The sequence below is a fragment of the Corvus hawaiiensis genome, chromosome Z (assembly GCF_020740725.1).
Source record: "Corvus hawaiiensis isolate bCorHaw1 chromosome Z, bCorHaw1.pri.cur, whole genome shotgun sequence".
Taxonomy (NCBI): Eukaryota; Metazoa; Chordata; class Aves; order Passeriformes; family Corvidae; genus Corvus; species Corvus hawaiiensis.
The window spans coordinates 3,648,418-3,674,361 of NC_063255.1; the positions used below are offsets into that span (position 1 = coordinate 3,648,418).

The 25,944-nt window shown below is 37.6% G+C and overlaps 1 protein-coding gene across 5 annotated transcripts in view; it reads left to right on the forward strand.

Annotated features, from left to right (window-relative positions):
• Positions 1 to 11,981, forward strand: part of ADAMTS6 (ADAM metallopeptidase with thrombospondin type 1 motif 6) — a 148,959-nt gene extending 136,978 nt beyond the window's left edge. For all 5 annotated transcript variants that reach the window (XM_048291774.1, XM_048291773.1, XM_048291776.1 and 2 more), the window contains 3 exons: positions 1,393 to 1,569; positions 2,748 to 2,904; positions 8,197 to 11,981. In XM_048291774.1, coding sequence (XP_048147731.1) covers positions 1,393 to 1,569; positions 2,748 to 2,904; positions 8,197 to 8,306 — 444 coding nt within the window. In that variant the 3' untranslated portion in view covers positions 8,307 to 11,981. The remainder of the gene's footprint in view (positions 1 to 1,392; positions 1,570 to 2,747; positions 2,905 to 8,196) is intronic.
• Positions 11,982 to 25,944: the final 13,963 nt, after the last annotated feature.

Below are 25,944 nucleotides of genomic sequence, written 5' to 3' on the forward strand. Positions count from 1 at the left end.
CTGTTTTTTCTATATGGACTAGTTTAGGTGCCTCCCTCTGGAGATTTTCTTCTTGTTTTGAGGTATATGTAGATGTAGATAAAAAGTTCTACATATTCATAGGGTACATCCTTACATAATACTGTGAACGTGTTTTAAAATTTCTATACATTACTCAGAGATGCTTCAGGATTAGGCATACAATAATGAAGCTTGCATCACTCAAGTAATTTTTTTGAAAATGAATCTTAGGGGTGTTTCTTTTATCCCCAGTGATATACTGAGTTGTTTGGGATGTGTGGAAAGCCTTTGGTATGTGACCTCTTGAATATTGCTCCAGTTCCACATAATGTTGTTTCCCAAATAATGTTTTGTCCTTACATTTTAAAGGCAATTCCAGTCTTGAATATGTCAGCATAATCTGCATGTAAGATTTACGCTGTTAGAAACTGCTTCTGATCCAAATACTGCAGATACACTTATGGGATAAAGGTTAATGTGCCAATAGAGGATTCTATTGAGGATACTGAGGATATTGAGAATATGAGGATATTCTATAGAGGATACTGTGTACATTATCACTTGTTAAAAAGGGATCGATTTGGGAAAGGTCTTGAGTTTTAGGAAAGTCTTAAATTTGTTAGCACTTGTCTCTTCCTCATTCTGCAGTTGAGCTACTGTATATGACAGTTAATGGTCAGTAGCAAAAAGGAAATAGAATGGCAGCAACACCACTATGAAGGAAAATGAGGAAAAACAGTGATCATCTGGAGTGCTTCTTTTCAAGTTACTGTTTTATTGTCTGCTTGGTGTCAGAATAGCACAAGAGTGATAAAAGGAGGGAAAACTATGAAATCAGAATTAAAATTTAAATAGGAAAGAAGAGGAAAACATGCATTGTAGGAGAGGGTACAATATTTCTATATATCTGAATGATGTGTTTCTGTGAAGTCAAGCACGGCATTTATCTTCCCTTTTGTCTGTTGAGGAAAAATGTGTTCATTGTCTGTGGATAAAGTGAAGTGGATAAAGACTGTACTAAGGTGATATTAAGAACAGAGAGTCTTACTTTTAATTATTGAAACATTTAAATTTGTTTCATAATAGTGTTACGTGTGGCAGACCTTTGTGCTTTGCAGCAGTGTTTTTCTTTAATGTAATATAAATAGTCCACTTTAGCATAAACAGCAAAGGAAATCTAAAACTTAGAAAATCTTGTACATAATAAAACAACCATCAGTGTCAGCTTGTTTGTGTTTCTAAACGTTTTTAAATTATTACTACTGTATTGTGATTATAATTTAATTGTAAGATCATAAATATATTGTCCTGCTTTACAAATAGCATTTCTGAGAATTTTATTGGCTTTTTACTGAGATTTTAATTATTTATTTACGTCAACATTTTTTTCAGTGCACACCAAAGTGCGGCCCAGGATTCAAACACCGAATTGTTCTGTGCAAAAGCAGTGATCTTTTAAAAACCTTTCCAGCTGCGCAATGCCAAGATGAAAACAAGCCACCGGTGCGCATCCGCTGTAGTTTAGGCCGATGTCCTCCTCCTCGCTGGGTTGCTGGAGACTGGGGACAGGTGAGATCGTTCATGCAAGACTTTATTGCTGTTAGTCTCCCACATTAGCACCTCTTAAAATAAGATATCGATGGAGATAGATAAGAGATGGCTCCCATGACTGAGGGAAACAGCAAGCTTCTGCCATTTTGTGTCAGATTGAAATGTGACTCTTTATGATGGTTGTCTGAGAGCAACCTAGTTGCTACTGGATGGGTTTCTATATGCACTTTAAAAAAAAAAAAAAAATCCTTACTTTTTTAAAGAGTGTTTTGAGATACAACGGTGTTGCAGGGTTTAGTATTTTTAAAACACACGTAACTTCCTTGAGGAACATGATGGAAATAAAAAGCCTATTCCTATTGTAGTAGGAGATCTGTATATATATCTATCTCTGAAAAACCCCACTTTGAGATCAGTATAATTTTTTACATAAGATACATTAATTACCATACAGGGAGCTAAATTACTCCGGGACAGGCTGAATAGTGCTGTCATTATGCAGTGCTTCTAAATATGATTATTACTAAGTTTCCTTCTTTCTTTATGTTTTTCATCTCAATGGTGATGAATGACTTGTTCTTAGAATATTAAATGAAAGATTAATTTTCTGTTTGCTGAGCAATTTGGCTCTATGAAAATGAAACACTTTAGTTTAACTAACAAGTGGAAGATAATTTGTGATATTATAGTCTAGTTGGCTTTTTTCTATGGTAGTTCTTCAGATCCACTTTTATATTTAACTAATATTGTACTAAAATTGTAACTATTTAGTTATAGAAATTAAAAAATGCTTTGAAACAGCAGAGTATTTTTGTTTGAAAGATGTTTACTTTTTCCTTAAAAAAAGTCCTCTAGTAGATTTGAATTCTTGAGCTCTTTGTTTTTTCTTCTTTATTCTAAAGTGTCAGTGTGATACATGAAATAGTGTAAATTATATTCTTATATTTCAAATCTGAACTGTTCAGGGAGTCAACATTGCATTGCATTTTCTTTTCTTTGAAAGACAAGTATTCACATATATTGTAAAACAATTCTAAAATATTTTATGAGAATTCTTTTCTCTATTACTCACATCTTCAGATGCCTGTCTTCTTTAAAATTTGTGAATATGAAGTGTTTCTGATTGCTGCCTATTGCTTTATTTTATATTTAAAAATTGGATCCAGAGCTTTTAATTTTTTTCTCTCTTTCTTTAGTGTTCTGCACAGTGTGGTCTTGGGCAACAGATGAGAACAGTACAGTGTCTCTCATATACTGGACAAGCATCCAGTGAGTGTCCAGAAACCCTCAGACCTCCATCAATGCAGCAGTGTGAAAGTAAATGTGACAGTACTCCCATTTCCAACCCAGAGGGTAAGTCTGCCATGTTATATCATTTATTCTGAAAAAGGTAAAGTGACATGGTCAGCGTTACTGCATTGGTAAAAGTCTGTATGTCATAATCTCTCAGGCTGTGAATGATTTTTTAAAAATTATTTTCTGATTAGTCATTGTAGTTCAATGGTAAAGTCAATGAAAACCTAAGTACACATTGTTTATTTAAAAAAATACCCTTAAAAATACAGCCTAAGTCATGGAGAAAATACTATTGTTTGTGTCACTGATTTTCTAATCTTTTTATTGTTTCAATGGAAATGTTCATAATAACGGGGGGCGCATGATACACTTTTCATCACTGACCTTCTACCTGCCTAATCAGTGTTAAACACAGCAATGTAGAAGCAAAAAATAGTAAATTCCATGTTCATTGGAAGACTGGGACCATAGATTTCATGCTACATGGTTCTTGTAAGAACAAGTCTGTTCTTACACTTTGACATCCTTTCAGCTTCTTCTAATGAACTTGTAATTTTTTGGGGGTTTATAATGCCTGTTCAAAATATTTATAGTATTTTTTGCATTATACAGTCCAATTTAATTAGACTATTAACTAACTTCATCATAACATATTTTTGGTAGATGATATATTAGATAATATTGTGAAAATAAGCTTATTCACATTTATGAAGTACTTTGGATCTGAACTTATAAATGGTCCAGTCCAACCTATTAGGAAATGCTGACTTCAAAGTAGACTTGGAGTGCTAGGCAGTAAAAAATATGTTTCCTCATTGATGATAATAATTGATTAGAATATAATTGATTAGAATAGTTGCTCATCAGATGAGTACAGCTCATTTTGTGTGGAAGGGGAAAAGGAATAGAAAACACAGCACTAATAGTTCTTCTAAAACACTTATTCCCTTAATTGTTATATTGCCAAATTTTGAGTACTTGTCTGCAATGTCGCTAACACGGCTGCTTTTAACATAACTAATCTCTGTGCAGTATATAATTGAGTATTTTTTACACAGAATCTCCTACTACATTGGAGTTTTAATGTCCCATCTATGTGGAACAAATGCTCTGATTTAAATTTATTCCTGCAGTCTACCCAGATTTGGTGGTCATTCAATGCCTACTGTATCCATCCATGTCCATGCCATAGAATCAAAATTGTTATAAAAGTCTGGCAAATATAAATGTCTGTGAAGAAATGGGAGCACACTAAAATCTTCCCAAAAATACACAGATGGTTCAATGTATGACCACTCTAATTCACTATTTTTAGTAAAGTTTTAATTTTAAGTAGAGGTTGTAATGTTGAAATTTGAAAACATGCTCATACCAGAATTTTTCTTGGTTATTTTAATTTGCATTATTTCTGTTTAGTGCTCTCATGTAATCTTTAAGTGGCAATTATCAATCTAGGAAAATTTCTGCCTTTTAAATCTCAAAGGCTGCATGATATTTTATTTCCAAATACAGATGCTGACTTTAGTCCAAAGTAAGGAAGGTAATAAATTACTTATAAGTGGACATGATTCAGTCTCAGTCCCAGTCACCTCTTAATTTCCAGATTACAAGGTCATATTATTATTTGTAGTAATTACACTAGTAATTCTTCAGTATTATCAGGAAAATATACTAATCTCTTAAAGAAGAATGCAATCAGGGGTTTTCTCTGTGTGATCTCTGTATACTGGGTGGCCTGAACTTCTCTACAGTAGAATTGTGCAGGCTGTGTACAGTCAGCCTATTGGTAATTGTGTTTTTAGAGTACACCTTCACTGGAAAAATTTTGGGATCCACAAACAGAAAATGTTGAAAGTCACTTAGACGGTACTCCAGATGGATGTCAGTTCTTTGGCCTCCACTCTGAGAGAGCCAGGTGCAAGCCAGCTCCTTACTGACAGCCATCCAGGCTCATATAGCACAGTATCTTCTGAAGGATACAGTTCCCAACACTTTGCCACTTGGTGTCCGTTTTTTATTTGTGTCCCGCACTGGAGGTATTTATCTCAAAATTCATTTAACAGTTTAAAATGCTTAGATTCTTTCAGTAGGATTTTGCTGCAATCTTTGAAAGACTAAGGATGCCCCATCTCAAAATTAGGCAAAAATTCTGTCTTCAAAGTATTTTTTTCAATAATTGTGCAAGTATTTCTTTTTTATATATATATTCTAATTTATATATTTTTTAGAGCTGCTCTTAAATAATGAATATAAGAAGCATAAACAGGATTTTCAGAATAATGTACGTATTTGTCACATTTCCTGCCTTAAAAAAGTCACCTTAGACACAAGAGGAGCTGTTGTTAGTTGTCACTTTAAACAGAGAGGCCTATCTTTTTCACCATCCTGGAGATGATGAGAAGATTTCAAGACCTAATTAATCCTAAAGAGCACAACTATTTTTGGAAAAGTAGTATTTTCTGGGAGAAATTTTGGAGCTGTATTTGTGAGTGGGGCATACTGTGCCTATGTGCTCACTTCTGTCACAGTGCAGGTACTGTGGGATGTGATCTGACTACCAGTATTTGGATTTCAAGGAAGGAATCAGGTCTCCCAGAGAGAGGGTTTGTCCACTTGGGAGTGCATGTGTGTAGAAGAGCATCCTTGCCAACAGATGGGGACTTTATCTATGTGCCACGTTGTAGCACTGCCTCGTACTTAGGGCTCTATTGTGAGGCAACTCCAGCAGCAGTGCACCCGTTTACAGCAGGGTCAGATTATCTGAGGGGGCTCTCTTCCTATTTCAAACCCCAGCAAACCTGATTCCCTTTGTTTGCCAAACACCTGTGCTCACAGACTATAGAGCCTGTTCAACAACTTCTTAGCAATTTAATTTTGCTAACCAAAGAAAAAAACCTACAATGTTTTGAGGAAGCTTGAGACACTCTGCTGTATAATGATCATGTTGGTAAAGCTTGGAGAATTTTTCTTTGGGAAAGTATGAGTTGTTTGCATAAAACAAGTCAAAATTTTGGGGACACAGAAATAATAAAAGAAAGTTACATTGAATCTTGTAATATTTTACATGTGCTTTAGCTCTGGGGTTTTTTAATTTCTCATTGGTGATTTAGAATATTGTAGATGTGGTTTTTTTGAACATGGGCTGCCACTGGCAAGGGTAATATATTGCATTTGCTGCTGAAAGTGAACTATAGGCATCATTTACCACACCATTTGAAATATATTCAGAATTATTCTATTCTCTTAAATACTTATATGTCTGCTGAATCTAGACTGCTAAAGCCCATTTAAAAGTTTATTTAAAAACTGTTTTGTGTATTTTTATGTCATTTCAGTTTTTCTTATATTTTATGTGATACATCTTTGCAGTTTCTTTAGCTGGAGGCACAGTGACATTTTGTGATTTTATTACTGTAAAATGATAGTTAATATCATAATATTGTCTGATCTAGCCACAAAGTTCAGGGAGGCAGAGCTTGTACATGTAACTTACCAAAACCTATGAACACTAGTTACTAGAAAGAAAAAGGACTCTGCTAAACCTTTTCCATTCAACCACAGTCCTGTGAAGAATAGGCTACTTCATCAGCCACCATATCTATTTCAAAACTGATTTTTAAAACAGAAGTTGTGAGGAACTTCCAGAATATTCTCTCATTGCTGTCCAAATGGCATCGGCTGAACAGGGTCCAGTTTTACTCAAGAGGAAGAATAACTTAAAAGAAACATGAAAAAGGATAATTTCAAATCCTGCTTTTAGCAAAAATGCAGTTAGTGGCTTTACTTGTATTTATAAATACAGTGTGTTTGAGGGTTATTTTTGGGATTGAGTGAACTTTTTATGTCTTGTCAAGATCAAGTTGGACTTATTTTATTTTTCACTTCCTTTATAATTCAGCATCTGTCTCACCTATGTTACCAGTCTTCACAAACATGAGGACCTGAAATATTTCTAGAAGAGACTTGAACTCTTTTGTGAAGAGTTTTTGAAAGTCAGTCAAACACAATGACCGTGTGTGGTTGCTGATAGAGAAATATATCTTGTTTCCACCAGCTACCCACAATGTCTTTTCTCCTGTCACTCATTTATGTTTCCATTAAGAATTAAAAAAAAGAAAAGCAGTATGTAAAACATCATGTAGGTGGAGTAAAAGAATTGCAATGAAAGTGCTATGTCTGTGTTAATAAAATGAAAGTTTAAGTAATTTCCTAACCGCTCCTTGCTTAGCTAAAACCATGCATATTGCCATTATCAGAAATACTGGTCAGTACAGACCTGGAAGTTCAGCGTCATCAATGCTTTCCTATGTTCAAATACTAAAAATTCTCATCTGCACTCGATTTGCTACTACACTATGCTTGCAAGTGCTAATGCAATATCTGTAACTTCCTGTCCCACAGCAAGAATAATGTACTAGGAGATTAAATGGAGAATAAAGAACTGTAGAACCTGTGTTGTCAGATGTAGCTGTTTCTCCAGCTGTATCAGGATAAGAACTGAGTAGGGACCAAACTATTCCTTTCCCCATTCCCACCTTCTTTCTACAGGTGAAAAAAATGAGCCAGAGGAGAACTACAGCATATTCCAGCATTGCTCCTGCAATGTACCCACAAGGTCACTTTATGTGCAACCTATGTGGGATGCAAAAGAATAAAACCTTCCTAAATGATGTTGAGCTCTCTTCTCCTTTCCTGGGAGAGCTACCTCCCAGCATAACTGGGCTGCTGACCAGTAAGCCCAGCATACAGGGAAAACACAACTATGAAAAAAAGCTTTTATATCTATTACAGGCATAAAAATGGCTTTCCTTCTAGCATAAAATAAATTGTGAATGTGTGGAATCAAGCCTAAAGAATAATCCACCATTCAGTTTGGTCACTGAACTCACCCTGTTGGCGCCATTATCCGTAACACTTGCGTACTTTTCTCCGTCCCTGTTAGCTGCAGTGCACATTCTGTTTTAAGGATTCTTACAAATGCACAAGCATGGTATCAAATATTGTGAAGCATGATAGTGATAACCTCTCATGGATGCATAAAATAACTCCTGAGAAGGAAGTTAAAAGTAATATAAAAAAATGACTCACATTTTCTAGCTGTGTAAAATGATCACTTATCCCAATAAATGATAATTCTTCCAAGGCAAAGACTACACACTTCTAAACCTCTGAAAGCCCTGCAAACATTTTTATGGCTTTTTAAAATTGCAATATTGTATGCACTAGACTGTACTAGTAGTTACAGAGAAAACAAGATGGATGGATAGAGAAACATATTAAACATCAAATTTTCCTTGTACTTTAATTTGTATTCCTGATTTCTTTCTCTTTAATGTTCTTAATTATTAGAGTGCAAAGATGTGAACAAAGTGGCATATTGCCCACTGGTGCTGAAGTTCAAGTTCTGCAGTCGAGCATACTTCAGACAGATGTGCTGCAAGACCTGCCAAGGACACTGACCCACAGGAAGCATAAGAATGTGCCTAGTTATTATCATTGTGGAAGAGTGTCCATCGAAGAGAGCCACACAGTGGAATGAGATTGACGTCCTCGCAAATGCATTACCCTGTGGAAAACATAACCACTGGTCAGCCCCAGCTGACAGGATTTCAATATTATTTTAACTTCTGTGAAGTGGGATTTATTAATCCAAAGTGCTGGACACAGTATGAGGGGATCCCAAATTTGAAAGATTCACACAACACATAGAATAGCTTACTGTGGAACCTTTGTGTTCTTTTGACTAAATCCAATAGTCTGTTTACATCCTTGGACCATTAAAATAGTTTTTATTATGGACTTAGCAATGACACTGAATCCATTTCTATTTAAAACTGTTTAAAATGTAGTTCTTATGAGTTGATCTACTATGGAAGTAAAGAAGAATCAAAAAAAAATGTTAAGTCATAGCTTAAAAATGTTAACTATTTTATCTCTTGACACAGCACCAACTTAAATTATAAAATGAGCTTGGAAATGTTATTTAAGGAGCAGAAATTTTTTAGAAAAAGAAGTATTTTTCCTTCATTCCACCTAATTCCCTTTGGAGTAATCCATATTTCCTGAACACTGCTGTGAGCCATATATAACGCTGTACTAAATAGAACAGCCTTGAGGGACTTAGTTTTAAGAGATGCAACAGTTATTGCAGTGGTGCATGAAATACAAGTGTGCTATGAAACAAAATGAAATCTGCATTGCAGGTTTATAGCCATCTTACCATTGTACAAGTGAAACAGATTTCCACTGAAAGGGAGCATATTTCAGTATCATGGGGGAGGCAGACTCCAGCAGTGGTGAAGACCGCATTTCCAGCTCCTTCGCTACTACCATAATGGTTGTTTAGAACTTACACTTTGACTCCAGCTCACTTTTGTTTACAATACCAGCCGCAAAGAAGAAACACCTTGGTGGGCTTCTAGATCTGGTTTACATGTTAGGTTTGATTCTCCAAAACTGAGGAATTTGAATGCAAAAGATAAGCCTACTGTGTAATAGCAACAATCCTTTGCAAAGCTGAAAGTTAAAATGGATTCCAGATGTTCCCTCCTTTGATACCATAGCAGAGGTATTGTTTATGAGAAAGAATATGTGAATATTCTGTTCAGGAGACCACATCCGGGTGGGCAAGGATTGCGACCAAAGAATAAGTGACTCATGGAGGTATCTAGGTTCTGTTCAAATGAGAAGTCAGTAGTGTGCTTCAGCCAAGAGGCCTGCTGGACTATCAGAAGTAAGGCATACTGGAAATGCAGTGGCTGTAGTGAACTCTGGCCACCTTCACCTGAATGGCCAGATACCTATTTAAAGCTGGACCATATTTAAAGCAAGGGGCAGCTTTTGGCATGAGACTGGAACAAAGTCATGCATCTGGATTAGAAGCTAGATGCCTTAACTATTCACTGCCATGCTCCACTCATTCATATTACCCTATTTTTAATATTCACCAAGTATTTTGCATTTTTAAAAGTGAAACCAAACTTCTTAGGCAAGTCACAGTCAGGAATATAACAAAAAAGTTAATTGTCATGCTCCTCTTCCCCTTCACTTTTCAGTAACAGACTCAACAAGGAGATGAGGAAAGTAGATATTTGTTTATAATAATATATTGTACTTGAATATTTGCAACAGGTACTTCATGAATGTGATTGTGTGTCCAACTATGACTCCTTTGTTGTAATGCAGTTAAAATTATGTGAACAATAATGTGTTACAAATTCTAACTCAAATAGCACTTTTTAAAAAAAGGTAATCTTTTCAGTGAAAAATAATTTCAAAATATGAGATTGAAGTGTACCAATGTATTTTACCAATAACAAACCAAGTATGTTGCACACTATTTACTAATGTGAATTAACATTGAACAATAGATACTGTTAAGAGGACTCATGCTATGAAATCCCCCCAACATACTGACAATCTGTCAAGGGGTTTTGTGTAGCCCCATGTCTGTACTCAAGACCGTCAAATTCCTGTCATCTGCTACCTCTTGCCAGTATTTCCACTTCTGTATGCTTGTGACCAGTGGAATTAATTTTCAGTTGGCTTGCATGTATTCACATATGCTTGTTATCTGTTGCTCTCATCACCATGTAAACAAGTCCTGTTAAAACTGACACCAGTAGATAAAAACATCCCAGTTTTTGGGAGTTGCACATAGAGATTAAGGGCAGTATGTAGTCCTTGTCTGTTAAGTGAATTGACTTCTTATATCCTTTTGACAAAACACCTTGGTGCTAGCATGCCCTGGTTAGATCAGAAGTATGATGAAAGGGGTTGTTACAACATTCCCTAAGCAAGAGGCCTCTTTGTATCAGAGTCCTGTTTTCTCCAGGGCATGATTTTGTTTATCAGCTAATGTGTCGTTTCAGCTAATGAGAAAAGGGTTTTCTCTGTATTGAAAAGAAACCTTTTTTTTTCTTACCTCATTTGGGACATGAAAATTGTAAGGAGTGTTTCCAAAGACACATTTTGCTCTCTTAACTGGTGCTAGAACACCGGGGATTCTGATGTTTACTCTGCAACATAACAGCACTGAGGTTGGATTTTAAAGAACTCCCTAGAGCAATGTTGAATTGTATTGTTAAAGGGAACAAAACACAGAATGTATATGGATTTACAAGCTAATCAACACTACAGACTAAGACTGAAATATGAAACCTAATTTAAAGAAAAATAATTGGTTTCAACAGCACAGTTCATTGCTGCTGCTACACTGTAGCCATCTATATAATCTAAGCTAAATAGTGTTATATTCCTAAATAGTGACAAAAGGAGTCTTTGTGCAGGCTATAAATATGACAGACCTAGAATCAAATAGTTGAATACAAGATGCAGAAACCAATCTGGTGCCAGTACTTCCACTGAGCAATACTATCAGCTGATTAAGATCAAAACAGAAAGAAAAATCTAGAGATCTATCCTTCAAGGTGTATACATCCAAAATAGTCCATTTCGTTAGGAACTTTATAATGGAGTGAATGTCACATAGATATCCTTAATAATACAGACTGAAATTACCTTTGTATTATTGTGATTAGTTGCTTATTATTTTATACTCAGTATTAATGTGGTACACTGTTACTTTATTATTATTATTTTTGCTTTTGTAAATTATATTCTAATTTATTGTCATGTTTCTTAACACTTGTTCTACATGCATTCTCCTGCTTGTAATGAAAACAAAAATATTGTAACACTTGATGCAGTGAAATTCCACACCAGGCACAGATGTGTTTTTAACATAGATAATTTAGTAAAATAAAACTGCAGCTTTTAAGATTGATACCCATGGTACAGTTGTCTCTTCCCTGATTTACAGTTACTAGAATTCTGTATGCTTAATATTTGCTTCATCCGATGCATCAAAATATATATATAAGGTGTCTTCTTTCAAGTAACATCTGTGTTATGCTAGAATCCTGTCCTTGGCAGCAGCAATGTTTGTCATATATAAGGAAATAAGGAAAAGGAAAAGTCAAGAATATGGTCATGTACATTATTAAGTAATATTTTAGCCTAAGCAGTAATGTAGATCAAGAATGAAATTAATGGCAGCAAATATTCTGTACTTCTTGGAATTATTTCATTAACAGCCAGTCAATAATAACAATAAAATGTCCTTCTTGCATTGAGCTTTTAAGGTTTTATCTGAAGTTTATCTGAAGCCATGATGTTTTTAAATATAAAGAAGAAAGTAATTTCAGTAGACTTGGTGCTTAGGTAACTCTTGCTGAGAGCTGTTTCCTTTCTTACCTGGTACAGTATAAATAACTTGTTATGGAAATATCTGATCAAGCCCTATGAAATATTTCTTATTTCTGAATTAAAATCTAGTTTCTGGTTTAATGAACATAAACACTCTACTCTTGTGAATAAGATGTTAAAGGAAGTACAAAGAATCTTAAATATATTGATGAGGTATTTACTAATTTTGGTTATTTTTGTTATTCTGTTTACAAATGAGGATTCAAAAACCAATTACTTGTTTGTAAAATATGGGTATTTCTATCTGTGCTTGATCACAAAATTTTATTGCCCTTCAGATCACAAGTTAAAGTTGGATAAAGTCTTAGTAAATAACACTTTAATGACTGTTTTCTCTGTCATTGTGAAGCTGTTGACTTCCATACATTCACACTGTAAGTTATAACATGATAGGTTTCCCATTATTTTTCAGTTTGTAGTGTTGTTTTTTCCCACTGGAGTGGTTGTGTTTTGTGTTATAATGACGGACTGAGAGCACTGAAACAGATGTGTTTCTCCCTCCTTTTCTCCTGCTACCTTAAACTTGACATAACCCATGATGACTGTAGAACTCCTGACACAAAATTCCTTCCAGTCTTCTTAAAATGCATTTTTTTCACCAGATCTTCATTCCAGAGCCAATCATGCTGTTATAATTCTCTGTTACCCTTTGTCAGTGTATTTCTTGAGGAAATGAGCACCATTTTTACCTGAGATACTGGCTTTTCTTTTCCCTGACTTCCCTTTCTATACCCCAAAACTGTTCCTTCTCGAGTATACTCGCTGTTCTATCCGAAGCTATCTGATGTATAAGAAGCATTTTTAAATACCCTCTGTAGAATTCTGAACAGGCTTTGATTATTTTCCTGACTTATTATTTTTTTATTGTTACTCGGAACTAAGATCCAGGACTCTTCTGGAACCTCTTCTGTGGAGGTTTACTGCAATGGACTTTGGATGAGTCCTGTGAGCCTCATCTGGAGGCAGTCAGTCATCAATCTAAGAGTCTTGTAGAAGGCCATTACTAAGCTGAGGCTGTCATTCTGCAAGAAGTGACACCCTTATCTGGCTGTTTTCCCTTTACCACAAACAATTAGGTGGAAGGGATAGATGACTGCTTCTGTGTGGTCCCTCCCATGTTCATTCTAGACAGGATGGTGTAAGAGCATTTCCGTGCAGTAATCAGGATGAAATCCCAAATAGATTTATAAGGGCTCAGTCAGCCACAGAACAAGGTTCATTACAGAGCTAGTGAATTGGTCATTTCCCAAGTGTATTTGGCCCAGCTAAAGTGGAAGTTCATGTCCAGTTTAGGAAAATAAGCCACTCAAATTGTGGTGTGGTGTACGTTTAAGTATACTGCATCCCTTAAATTGGCATACCACCTAAGCAGCACTTGTCATTTATTTTGTTCTGTTTCTGCACGGGAGTGACATTGGCATTGAGTGGGACAGGCTAAAGGACACAGTTTATGTTCAGAGGTCATATAGCTACCAGTCAGCAAATTATTGAAGTCTGTCCTGGAAAGGATATATGTATTTCTACATTAAGGACTGGAAGATGCAATTTCTACAAATGGGAAGGCCTTTTCAGAGAAGACCTAGCAGGATCAGTAAATAAATAATCTCACTTCTTTAGTAATCTGGTTTGGAATAAATTTATCAGATCACAGTTTGAGATAGAAGAGGAAGTGTTTTGGAAGCTAGAAGTGAAGACTCAGCCAGTGAGTGCTTCAGGCTTCAGTTACTGTGACCACACAGAGAGATCAGATTTGGCCTGGCTGATAAGCGATAAGCTGTGGATTTTGGAAACTGGATTTCTTCATCTGTATCAGGATGAGTATAGTTATTTATTCTTCTCTCCAGCCCCACCTTGACATCAAAGTCTACAAATGCGCACACTCTTGCAGTGTTTACAGCACAACAAAATTATCACTCACATTGTTTGAAAAACTCATCTTGTAATATGATTTATCTTTTGCAATGAAGATCAGTCTTCTTTGTAGAATTTACCTCCTCTTAGAAGTAATGCTGAGTAGTGCTTCTGAGTAACACTTCGTCTGCAAATTAACTGTGGTTACAGTTCTGGACATGTGGAAATACCTTCCAGTTATATCTCTATGAAAAGGCACAGATCTACTCTAGGAATTTCAGAAGACAAGCTTCAGCTGAGAATGCATTTTACGTTATTATTGTCCCATTTGTTCTGAGGTCAACTATGCTTTATAAAGCAAATAGATTTACAGAAGTGCAGTGGTCTTAGTAGGGTCACTGCCTTCTAACACTGACCAGAAACAGGGGCAGGACCTTGTGCACGAATGACAGTGTGTGGTTGAAAAGTTTACAGTCCATTTCCAGGACACTCTCTTTCATTTCTCAGATTCCACTCCTCAGAATCCACGCATCGGTACAGGACTACGCTTCCCTCCATTATCTCATCCCCCCTGGTCGCTGCTTCTCCTTTTTCTCACTGCTTTAAAACATCTGTGCATCTCATATTTGGTGTACAGTACTGCTGTCTTTGATCATATACTTTAGTGTGAATATTCTTGAGAGTTTTCCACATCTGTAACTTAACACAGTTATTTGCTAAAAATGCTCATTTTAGGCTAGTTTTGTGAATTATTTATTGAAATGTAAAAACAAATATAAAATCTAAATAAGAATTTCAAGGAAAAAATCTAGAAATGCATTAACTTTTTTTCAAATAGTAGTCCAAGTAAAAATAATATTTAACATTTTTTTCTACTGCAGTTATTAGAGGCCCCCTCAAGATACTTTTCCATATTATGAAAAACACTGAGTTAGGAGCGAATACAAACAAGAGGAACCGAGCCTCTCTTTCGGTCTCAGATTCTCTTTCACATGTAGCCTTTGTACTGAAATGCACTATCAAAACAAGACATTCTGCTGCAAAAAGGAATCTCAAACATCTCATTTGGCCTTTCTGGCTCAAAGTTTCCTTAGAAGTTTATTTACCTAAGATAAGATTACATTGTTGAAACTATCCTGTCAATTAGCAATAACATTTGACTTCAGAAGTATAATTCTTCAAAAGCATTTTGCCAAGGATAGGGCTGGTAACTGATTTTCTAGAAAGGAAAATGATGGCTATAATTACATGTGTCAATTAACTATATATTGTTCAGGGTCCTTGTGAAATAAAGTGTAGAATAGCCTATTTAATTAAAAGAGGACAAGGAATTAAGGTGCATTTTATACTAGCTTCAAAAAGAAAATGAAAGGGACAAATATTCCATTTTGATTTTCAGTGAGGTTTAAGAAGCTGGCTCAGCGTTGGTTGCTCACTGCATTGTAAAATGTTTGTAAAGCTGAAGACAAAAGACCTGAATTCTATTTCCATGGAGGGTTTAGGTTTTTTCTCTGTTATCCTAATCCATCTAGGAAAGGTCTCAAGCACTAAGACAAACATCTTTCTGTAATGCATCTCTCCCAGATTTGTGGATTTGTTATGCTGTTTATTTCCCACTTCTTGCAGTTGTGATGATCACAAATTTTAATGAGAAAAAAACTCAGAATGATGGGTTTGAGGCCTTGGTTTCATGGCTGTTTCTTCACTCCCTTTTTCTTATAGCTGGAAAACGGCCATGTGGCCTTTCTTCCCCCAGCATGAGCAAAACAGGCACCACAGGCTTGCTGGCTGCTTATCTGCAGTGTGGGCAGATGCTCATGAAAGACCCAGTGGATGGATGTGGCTTCAGGTATCACAGGTGCCTTGGACCAGCACTACATAAAATTGGTTCCTGTGGAATGTAGCCTTTCTGTCACCTGGCTTTCATGCTGGGGACAGAGTTCCCAGAGCATGTTTCCAATTTGGCCAGCAGCCTCCTCTTGGCCTACAGCAGCAGGTGTCCCTCAGCTGTTTGTTGGGGCTCAGCTGTGGCTCATGGCTGCTCAGAGCCACAGCCAGGATGGGTGCTGGAATGCTGGAATGTGCAATACTGCCACAGCAGCTGGCAAGCTCTGGTTGATCATGTTGGTGTGGAGAGCTGCTGAGCTCTGAGCTGTGGTGGGTCTCCTCTGTGAGCAGCTAGTACGCAAGCGTAGGCTGAGAGCTGGGCATGGTTTGGTTTTGCTACGGGGAACTCTGGGTCTGGGAAGTGCTGCTTGGGCCAGGCTGAGCAGCAACTACTGCCTGGCCTACAGATCACCACAGCTGCCTCCTCAGCTGGAGGGGTGAAGGAGCTGCCACAGTGAGCAGCCACGACAGCTCCTGCATGAGAACAGGAGGGCTTGAGCTGAAGTGGAAGGCCAGTGACAGTGTTTTTGAGGGAGCTATGCTGGGGCTGCTGGTTTGGGAAAGCTGTGGAGGGGCTAGAGAGTAGGAAGGGAAAGTGGGGCCATGAGATAGAGCTGGGGGGTTGTACTGGTTTTGCATGGCCTGGTTTCTGGCAGCAGGGGAGCCACAGAGGTAGCTCATATGAGAAGCTGCTGGAAGCTTCCACCATGTCCAGGAGAGCCAATCCCTGATGGCTCTGAAGATGGATGTCCTGCTGGCCAAAACTGGGCCTGTAAGAGAGGTTGGTAATGCCTCTGTGATAACATATTTAAGAAGAAAATCAAAACAAAGTCACACAGTTTTGCTTCTAGCCAGAAAAGAAGAGGAGGTGAGAACATGTGAGGGAAAACAACATGGAGACACCAAGGTCAATGAAGAAGGAGGGGGAGGAGATGCTCCAGGCGCTGGAGCCCAGGTTCCTCTGCAGGCCGTGGTGCAGACCATGGTGAAGCCGCTGTGCCCCTGCAGCCCATGGGTCCATGGGGAATGCAGAGATCCACCTGCAGCCTGTGGGGGACGTGCCCCTGCCGGAGCAGGTGGATGCCTGGAGGTGGCTGTGATCCAGTGGGAGACCCAGTGGAGAGAGGGCCCTTGCTTCCAGGCTGGAGCAGCCTGTCCTTGTAGGACTACACCCCGCGGAAAGAGAGACCTAAAGCACAGCAGTTTTGGGAGGACTGTTTGCCCTGGGGGAGGGACTCACATTGCAGCAGGTGTGGCAAGACTGCAGCTCCTGAGAGTGGACCGATATCAGAGAGGTTCATGGAGAACTGTCTCCTGTGGGAGGGATCCCACAGTGTTACAGCGGAAGGACTCCTCTCCCGGAGCAGCAGAAGGAAGTCTCAGTGAAGAAGTGACCAAACCCCCATGCCCTGTCTCCCTGCACTGTCGGTGAGAAGGAGGGAGGGGCTGGGGGAAAAAAGGTGTTTTAAGAGCTTATTTTAATTCTCATTATCCTCCTCTGATACTGTTAGTAATAAAATCACTTTGCAACTTTAAGTTGAGCCTGTTTTGCCCTTGAAATGTTTCTCCCAGTCCTTATCTCAACTCAGGAACCCTTCGTTAATTCTTTCTTTCCTCTACCCAGCTGTGGCAGGGGAGGGTGAGCAAGCAACTCTCTTGGGTGCCTGGCGCTGGGCCAGTATCAAACCATGACCGGGGTGTGTGAGGGGCTGAGGAAATCTCAGTGAGGGGAACCTGGGGTAAGAGCTGGATAAATAGGTCAAGACCACAGGTCCCAGCCAGAGGTACCTCTACAGAGGAGAGGACATGGCTCATGTGGGAAGATGGAGTGCAAGAAACTTGCAGCAATGCCTTGAGTTTCGAGACATCCCTTGCAGAAACTCAGTCTTTAGGGTGGAGAGTGGAGGGCCCTTGCAGAGACTGTGGAGATGGGAAGACCCTTGGTCTGTTTAATCTCTTTCGTGAACACCTCAAATGGCATATATACTATTAACCAAAGAAGCTATGAGCCTCTCAGTGACTTGCAGCAGTGAGCAGAAGTCTATACCACTTTGGATAACCTGTTTTAATTGTCTGTGCTGTATTTAGCAGATGTGTGAACTGCAAATGATTACGAAAAGTAGCAGTTGCAAAAATCATGTCCGTAAATCTGCTTGCCACAAAGACAGCTGCATTCTTCAATGCCAGATGCTCACTGGGTCCTGAGTAATTCTGCTGAACTGATGAACAAATGCTTACAGGGTGTGTTGACTCTCAGCTGGTAATCAAGATAGTGAAGGGCTGCCAAGAGGTATGTTGCTCGTTAAGCATATGACACTTACAGCCTTCAAAACAATGAACCTTGAATCGCCTTTAAAAATAAAAGAGAGAAGTAACATGTTTTGGTAACTTTGGGCTGAAATTTTGATCATTCCTCTGTGGCTTGAGCAACTTGATTACAAAAGTAGTGACCTTGCATAGGGTATTTGGAGTTGTGCAATGCAGTCCTGCGGTTACATGTGAAATCTCAGTTTGATCTTGCTTGTGTTTTCCTTATTATACCATGTATGTCATTCAGCAATATATGTTTATCTTTGTTTTGATTAAGTTCATGCTGATTTTGGAGGTATGGCCCATTCTTACCTGGATGTAGTCTACAGAAGTTTGAAAAGGGGATCGACAGATGAATGATCAGTCCTTCTGCACAAAAATCTTTAGCCAGGATTGAGAAAACAATCATGCAGCTGTCTGTGAGAAATAAACCACCAAACTAAAATTAAACTTCTGAGTTACCATTCTCTTACTAGCCTTTTTTAAAGTCTTATGGTTTGCTTGTTTCATATTTTCCTGCTCTGTATACTGAGGAAAGCCAGAAAATCACTTTCTAAGGGTAAGGAGAAAGGTAGGAAACTCAACAGCTAGATTTATGTAATTGAATAGTCTTTCAATAGAAAACACAAAACCAGTGCCTTTGGCTTCTTTACACTGCTTCTTCATCGATACCAGCCAAAGGTGCTTGGGCAGTCAATTGTAGGAATTCCCATTTGGGCTGTCTTTTTTTTTGTCTTGTCCAGATACTTTCTGGAATGAAGGGTGCAAAAGGTGGCTGCCTTTGTCTTGGTACCACAGTACCAAAAGATAGTAGATCATAATATGATAATATTTTTCAAGGTCTCATTCTTAATCAAGGCCTCTGTTAATTACGTCATCAAAATTTGCCCAGTTGAGACTGTAGATACATCTGCTATAAATACTTGCAGAGCAGCTTGAGGCTGACATAGCATTATTCCAAATAATTTTTAAGCTGAAAAATGTACTTTTTATTAAAAGACTGATAAAAAGTGGATTCCTGTGTAATGAGTAAAGTATGTAGAACTAATTATAGTAGAGCATTTATTACAAAGCAACTGTTAAAAATCTTGAGAAAAAAAATAAATAAATCACACAGACACAATTTAAAATCATTTCTAGTAAATAAGCATGGAAAAAAACCCTAAAACTAAAACAGCTTTTGCTGTTTAGAGGCAGATAATCCATTCTTAGTCCAATGCACAAATTTGATTTACAGTGCATTTCAAAATATTTATCTTCTTTTTAGAGTTTCCATCACTGCCTAAGCCAATATCCTGCTGTGTTTGAAAATGTCTGGGCAGTAATTTTAATTGTTTTTAAAGCTATTTTGGAAAATAGTGAGCTTCGTTGCATTTTGCAGATTTAAGGAATGCAATTATCAACATTGTATATATAAACCAAGTGACCTGCTGGCTTCAGAAGCCCAGACCCATAGAAAAAAAATTTTAACCACAGCAAAATGTTTGTTTAATTTTTATTCTGTAGTTGGTCAGTGCTAGGTGAATTATGCTATAGCCAGTTTGGCAATCATATGATTAAATAACAATTCCATATAAGTACATAATAGTGTTGAAGTAAACATACAAGGAAAAGAATTATTTTTCTGGGTGGATAATCTGACCCATTTTCATATGTCAGTATTTGATGAAGTACTGTGCTGATATGATGGTATCTGGGTACTCCTGTGATTCATCCAAAATTGTTAACAAACAGTTAGGTCTGAAAACTCAACACAAAGTAATACATCTTAGAAACTTATATGTAAACAAGATAATAGATAAAGAACTGAATATTCTTTGGTGGTGTTCTTTACAAACTCATAGAGATCTTTCCCAATCTATTTTGTCTCCTTTTTCTTCTGTTAAGGATAAACCTACATAAGGTTCCAGAGTGAATACATTTTTCTGATAGGCAGCTGTTGAGGAAGTGCTAGGGTGAGGAGATTTGAAGAATATGTTGGATTTTCAGTTCCAATTTAAAAAAAGAGAAGCACAAACAGCATTTCTGACTTAGAACTAAAATAACAAGTCAGTATCGAAAAGCTGTTACCAGTCTGTTTTAAAAATATATACATGCACAAGGAAGAAGACTCACAAAACATTATTTGGAGAGACAACTTTGAAACAAAATTTTTCACCATGATCCACACACTGCATAGTTAATGTGCAATTGCAGTTTATTGACAGCAAAAAAATATTGACATCTGTCTAAAAGGCCATATACAAATAGGTATTGGACTGTACACAAACAGAGTCAAGTACTTGAACATTTGCAAATCAGAGACTCCAAAATGCTTGTGGAACAAAAGTAGAATTAGAATTTTTTCCTCCTGAGGTCCTGTTGTGTTTCCTCGGCTATTTTGGGTGTATTAGGGAACTGACTTCTTCATCAGTCATACTCCAGCTGGGCATTGGAAATACAGAAAGGTTTGAAAAAGTTTGGAAACCATCTGTGAACCTTTTGCTGAGAGTTTGAGAAACCATTTGTCCTAGGTAACCTCATGCACTTTCTAAAGCTGATAGAAGTCGATGTCAGGCTGTAAAATGGGTTTATTCACACTCTTCCATTTCCTCTCAAAACTGCCTTTGGGTGCCTGTTCCTGTTGGGAGCCTTCCGTGGGGGAAGTTAAGGAAGGTTGTCAATGTGTTCTTTGATGTTTCCTTTGAGGTTTGGAAGGGTGTTTCTGGCATTGCTGTTAGAGCAATTCTGTCTGAAGGAAGATAAATCTCTTGATGATGTTCCTGTGACTTGGGGTTTGAGCATACAGTTCTAGTGAATAGGAAGTTGCTCCCAAATTTTTTCAAGAGGTCTTTGTGGTGCTATCATGAGCTGATTTCTTGAAGTGATAAAGTGGTCCATACAGATGCCTGAATTTCACAGGGGATGCCTGATCTGGAGCTGGGAAAAGCAGCAAGCCCATTTAGTTCATGGGGATTTGTGTGGAGCAAGTGATCACATTTAGTCAATTCTAGACATTCTGTTTTACTCAACAAAGTTGTATGAGAGCAATTAGGAACATACAAAGGCAGATCCCAGGCTGACCATGGTGTTGCAGAGTCCTGTAGTCTATGCTTTCTCTCTCTATTTATATTTCATAATTTTAATATTATATATATAATTTTAACAGTTTATCTCTTACCCTGTGGGGCATTCAATAAAGGGTAAGATATACAAGATGGTTGCTGTTTGTAATCCCTTTTGAAGGTTAGAAGAAAAGGTTTTTTATCATTGATGGAGAGTAACGCTTTTTCCCTAGTAATTTAATTGTTTTTTAGATCTCTGCTTAAAGCAAACAGGTAGTAAAATAGGCTTGGTCTGATCCCATAGTACTGGGAACCCATAACTAAGCCTGCCATCAGTCAGAAGAACTTCAGTGCTGATGGTGCCAAACAGAGCAAGTAACTCCTTTGGGACTACAATGACTTAGAGCTGAGATAGTCTTAATTTTCAGGTAGTTAATGCAGTTTTACTGATGTTCCTTTCAGGATGACAAGGGAGGTCACCTCTCTGATATGACAGACAGCAAGCATTTGGTACCTGGTAATTAGGTGAAAATTTACCTTTCAGAGGTTGTAGATTATGCAGACATTAGCAGAGCAAGAATAAGTAAAGATTTGGCCTGACTAGCCAGGTCTGAAGATCCTTTCAGAAGATAAAGTGTCATTCTGACAGCCTTTGCTTTGAAATCCAGCAGTTCTCTGGCATGTGTGCACATTAAGAGGCAATTCAAATGGTCATCACTGAGCTCTGTTAGTCTAGGAGACTAGATCCTGCATTTGTGTAATTAGCTATTTTGAGCCCTGTTAGGACAGACAGAGAAGCAGAAGCTCTATTAATAATCTGCTTTCATGTAGATACTGATTTTTTTAAAGAGCTGATAATAAATTGAAAGAGCAGTAGTTTAAACGTTGCTAGGTTTAGTCTCAGTTGCTATATTCTTGATGTTCAAAGAACTATAGACGCTGCAAGCCCAGGTGGTAAAAAGAAACTGCCAAATGTTTAAAGTTGCTGTCTTGCTGAGTTGCTGATCACTTGAGGAACAGTGTTATAAAAGAGAAATCTAGTAATCGTAATAAAAAGACATTGCTAATGGTCAAACTTAGGCTATGCTAGTTAGAAAAGACCAGTTATGGTTTCTCTTTTCCTTATCCCAGGGAATTTTAGACCAAAGGCAGTAAAGTGAGATTCCCCTTCTTGCACGTTTATAATGTGTTCATTGGCCTCTCTATTAAGATGAAGCCAAAAATCCTTTGGTGTTATATTTACTGAATTTCTAGGGCATTACTGAACTCTGTCTTATTCTAAAAGCAGTGGAAGAAGTTGAGGTACCTACTGTTTGTGCCAGAACTTGTGAGATCTAGAAAAAAATTAAACGCTTGGCTCTAATCAGACTCTCTGTGTCCAAGTGAGGTTTCACTTGAAACCCACAGTCAGAATGTATACTTATCCCATCTAATGCTACTTATCATCACATATCTGTCACTTGCTATGTGATATTGAAACAGGCAGAAGCTTTCTGAAAAGATGAAGCTAAGCATAGGACAAGCCCAGGAAAAATACAGCTCAGAGTGTGTTCAAAATATGTATTTTAAGATCAGCTGAGCAAAGCAGTAGTATGAGAGAAAAAAAGAGAAAAGTGCAAAACCAGATGAAATTTTCTTTTTTAAGCGCTGCTTTATCTTCACTTTACTTCCTGGCTTCCAACAGTGCTTTTTTAACTGTCGTCATCATTACAGCTTGAGACTGCTGAGGATAAATGGAAAGCTTAACTTATAGATAGTAATTTTCTAGGTATGCTACAACTGAATAGCATCCTTAAAAATGAATATTTTTTTTCAAATTCTTTGCCTATTTCTTTATTTCTAAATCTAAGTGATAGGCTACGTGACAAAACACCCACAAAGGAGCTCAGAAAAGACAATGGCAGGAGGGGGAGGCTGCCAAGCCCATCAGAGGAACCAGCAGCTCACTAAATGCCCATCTGCACACAAGAAGCCAAATCAAGGGCTCCTGAGGAATGACCACCTTGTCTGGTTCTTCCTGAGAAATGGAAAGAATTAAGTAGAAGGGGAGGATCTTGTATGTAGGGAGTAGTCTCACAATGTGTTTGACTCGATACAATTTTCATTATCATATATGGCAGACAGAAATCAAGACATTCCTGGATCATTCTTAATGAAGGGAATATCTGCATTCCTAAAAAGCTTCTGCAAATTTTTTAGTTTAAATTGGAAACAGAATTTTTATTTCAGAGCTGTGAAAATTAGACAAATGTGTGTCTTCAGCTGCAGTCTCATAAAAAGGTGGCCTACTTGTAGGATGAAATCTGTTTAGATGCGCTTCTTGGGAACAAATTAATCAGGCCTCCACCTAAATGCCTGCAGGCCTATCAAGTGTTCTACTTCAGTGATCCATCTGCAAGCCTGTAACTGGGTTTTGTACAGCCTTTGATCAACTGCTATGGCCTTGGTAGTGAGCTAGTAAGAAACATGTTACAAAAATTTAGGTGGGATTTAATTTCTGTAAATCTGGGCTAGCATTACGTCTTTATCTTTGGCTTCTAATTTAGGGAGAAACTGTGCAGGTATGCCAAGGAAAACTACCAAGAAGTAGCAATATTTTTACTCAACTTGTAAACAAGACACCAAAATTTGATCAAATTATTTTGATTTTATTTCTTTTTACCTTTCAACTAATATATGCAGATACTATTTTGCACTTCTTGTTTACCTTGAACCAAGACGAATACTTCTATAATATATTACATTGTACTATACAACAAGGCATATTTTGGAACTGAACATATGTAAACGATCTGTCTACCATATATTTTAGACCTGTTCTCCATAAGTTAAATCAGAAGGGTTGCTGATGTTGCCAACATGGAGAAAGCTACCGTTTAAGGAGCATCTATTGAAACACAGATTTCTACATTCCTTTTAAGAGGAAGGGAGACAGGCCACCGTCAAACTTAGACATGAAGTTTTTTGAGGAAGGGGAGGGAACAAAAAGGAGTCCATTACAACCCTATTAGCCAGATATTTACCTCATTGCTATGAACTGACATTTAAAGATAAAACACAGCCCTGTGATTAAGAGCAATTATCAAAGCATGCAAAATTGAGAGATGAAGAGTCATACTTAGTCTGGGATGCTTTGTACTAGTTTCTTATACCAACAAAATTGAAGAACTAACCTGTACTTCAACACAAGTAAACAATCAATCTGATCATCCTCCAGCCTGTATTGATACCAAGGTTTGACCCAATCCAGGTGAAAAACCTTGTGCTTGGTCTTGTTGAACCTCCTGAGGTTCATGTGGACCCACTTCTTAAGCTTGTCCAGGTCCCTCTGGATGACATCCTATCACTCAGGTGTTAGCTGTACCACTCAGCTTGGTGTCATCTGCAGACTTGCTGAGACTGCACTTGGTCTCTTCATCATGTCATTAATGAAGATCTCAAACAGTACTGGTCCCATTACAGACCCCTGGGGAACACCAGTCATCATTGATCTTCATTTGGACTGTTGAGCAATAGCCTCTGCAGGTCACCATCCAGCTTGTCCACCTAACAGTCCACCCATCAAATCCATTCCTCTCCAGTTTAGAGAGAATGATGTTGTGGGAAACAGTGTCAAGGTGAGGCTGACAGGTTGGTAGTTCCCAGGATCCTCCATTCACCCTTTTAAAAATGTGTGCAATATTTCCCTTTTTTTCACTGGGGTCTCCACCTGACTTCATACATCACAGAGGGGGCTTGGCAACTATGTTAGCCAATTTTCTCAGGACTCTGGGATGGATCTCATCAGGCCTCAAAGACTTATGTATGATCTGGTTCCTCAGGTGGTCATGAACCTAAACTTCACTTACAAAACCAAAGACACACTTCACTTTCACTCAAATTTTAGGGAGAGATTTCTCAATCATGGTCAACCTGGAGTTCAGTGTTAGAGAGGAAAATTTCTTTCTCCCAGATCTAGTGCAATTAAAAAAAACCAAGGAAGGGGTAAAGTGTAAAGTAAGCAGGAGAAGAAACAAACCAGCTCATTTTAAGATTAATCCATGTAGGAAACCCACAATTTGCCTGTGAAGAGGAGAAAAATCACAATTTAATTGTTTAGTGTTTTGCAATGATTTTGGAATATATGTAGCCTGAAGCCTTGTGGTCAAACCAGTATCAGCTGAAGGCAGTTTATAACAAAGAAAGAGGAAAAAAGAGTAAAATCTTTATTTGACCTTGTAATTACTTGTCAACTTTTGTAATAGGGTTCTCTGTATTTTACAGACCACAAAGAAGGAATGTACTTTCTGTCCTGAGGAATGAGCTCTACTGCAAACTGCTGAGGTTCTTCTATTTGACATTAATTTTCTAAAAAAATTACATTTTAAAAAGTGTTAAAGACTTGTTCTGTGAAACCTTAGAAAATAAACAGGACTATGAATAGTATTTTCTTAGTGCGAGCTACTTCATTAATGAAGTTCTAAAAATGTAAAATTGTAAATGTAGTTTTTTGTGTTTAAGACAAAGAAGATTGTATTAGATATTTTAGAGATTCAGAAGCTCTGCACAGAATAAGAGAAAATGGACTCTCATTTATCTTCATCTAACACTTGTTAATGACAGTATAAAAATAATAAGGTATAAAAAAATAACAATTATAATTCCAGATTTATAACAGAATTGCTGTTATTTTTCTGCTTTTGAAATTTAATAATTACTGACCAGGATGACTATGCTAACAGGAAAACTCTTTGGAATT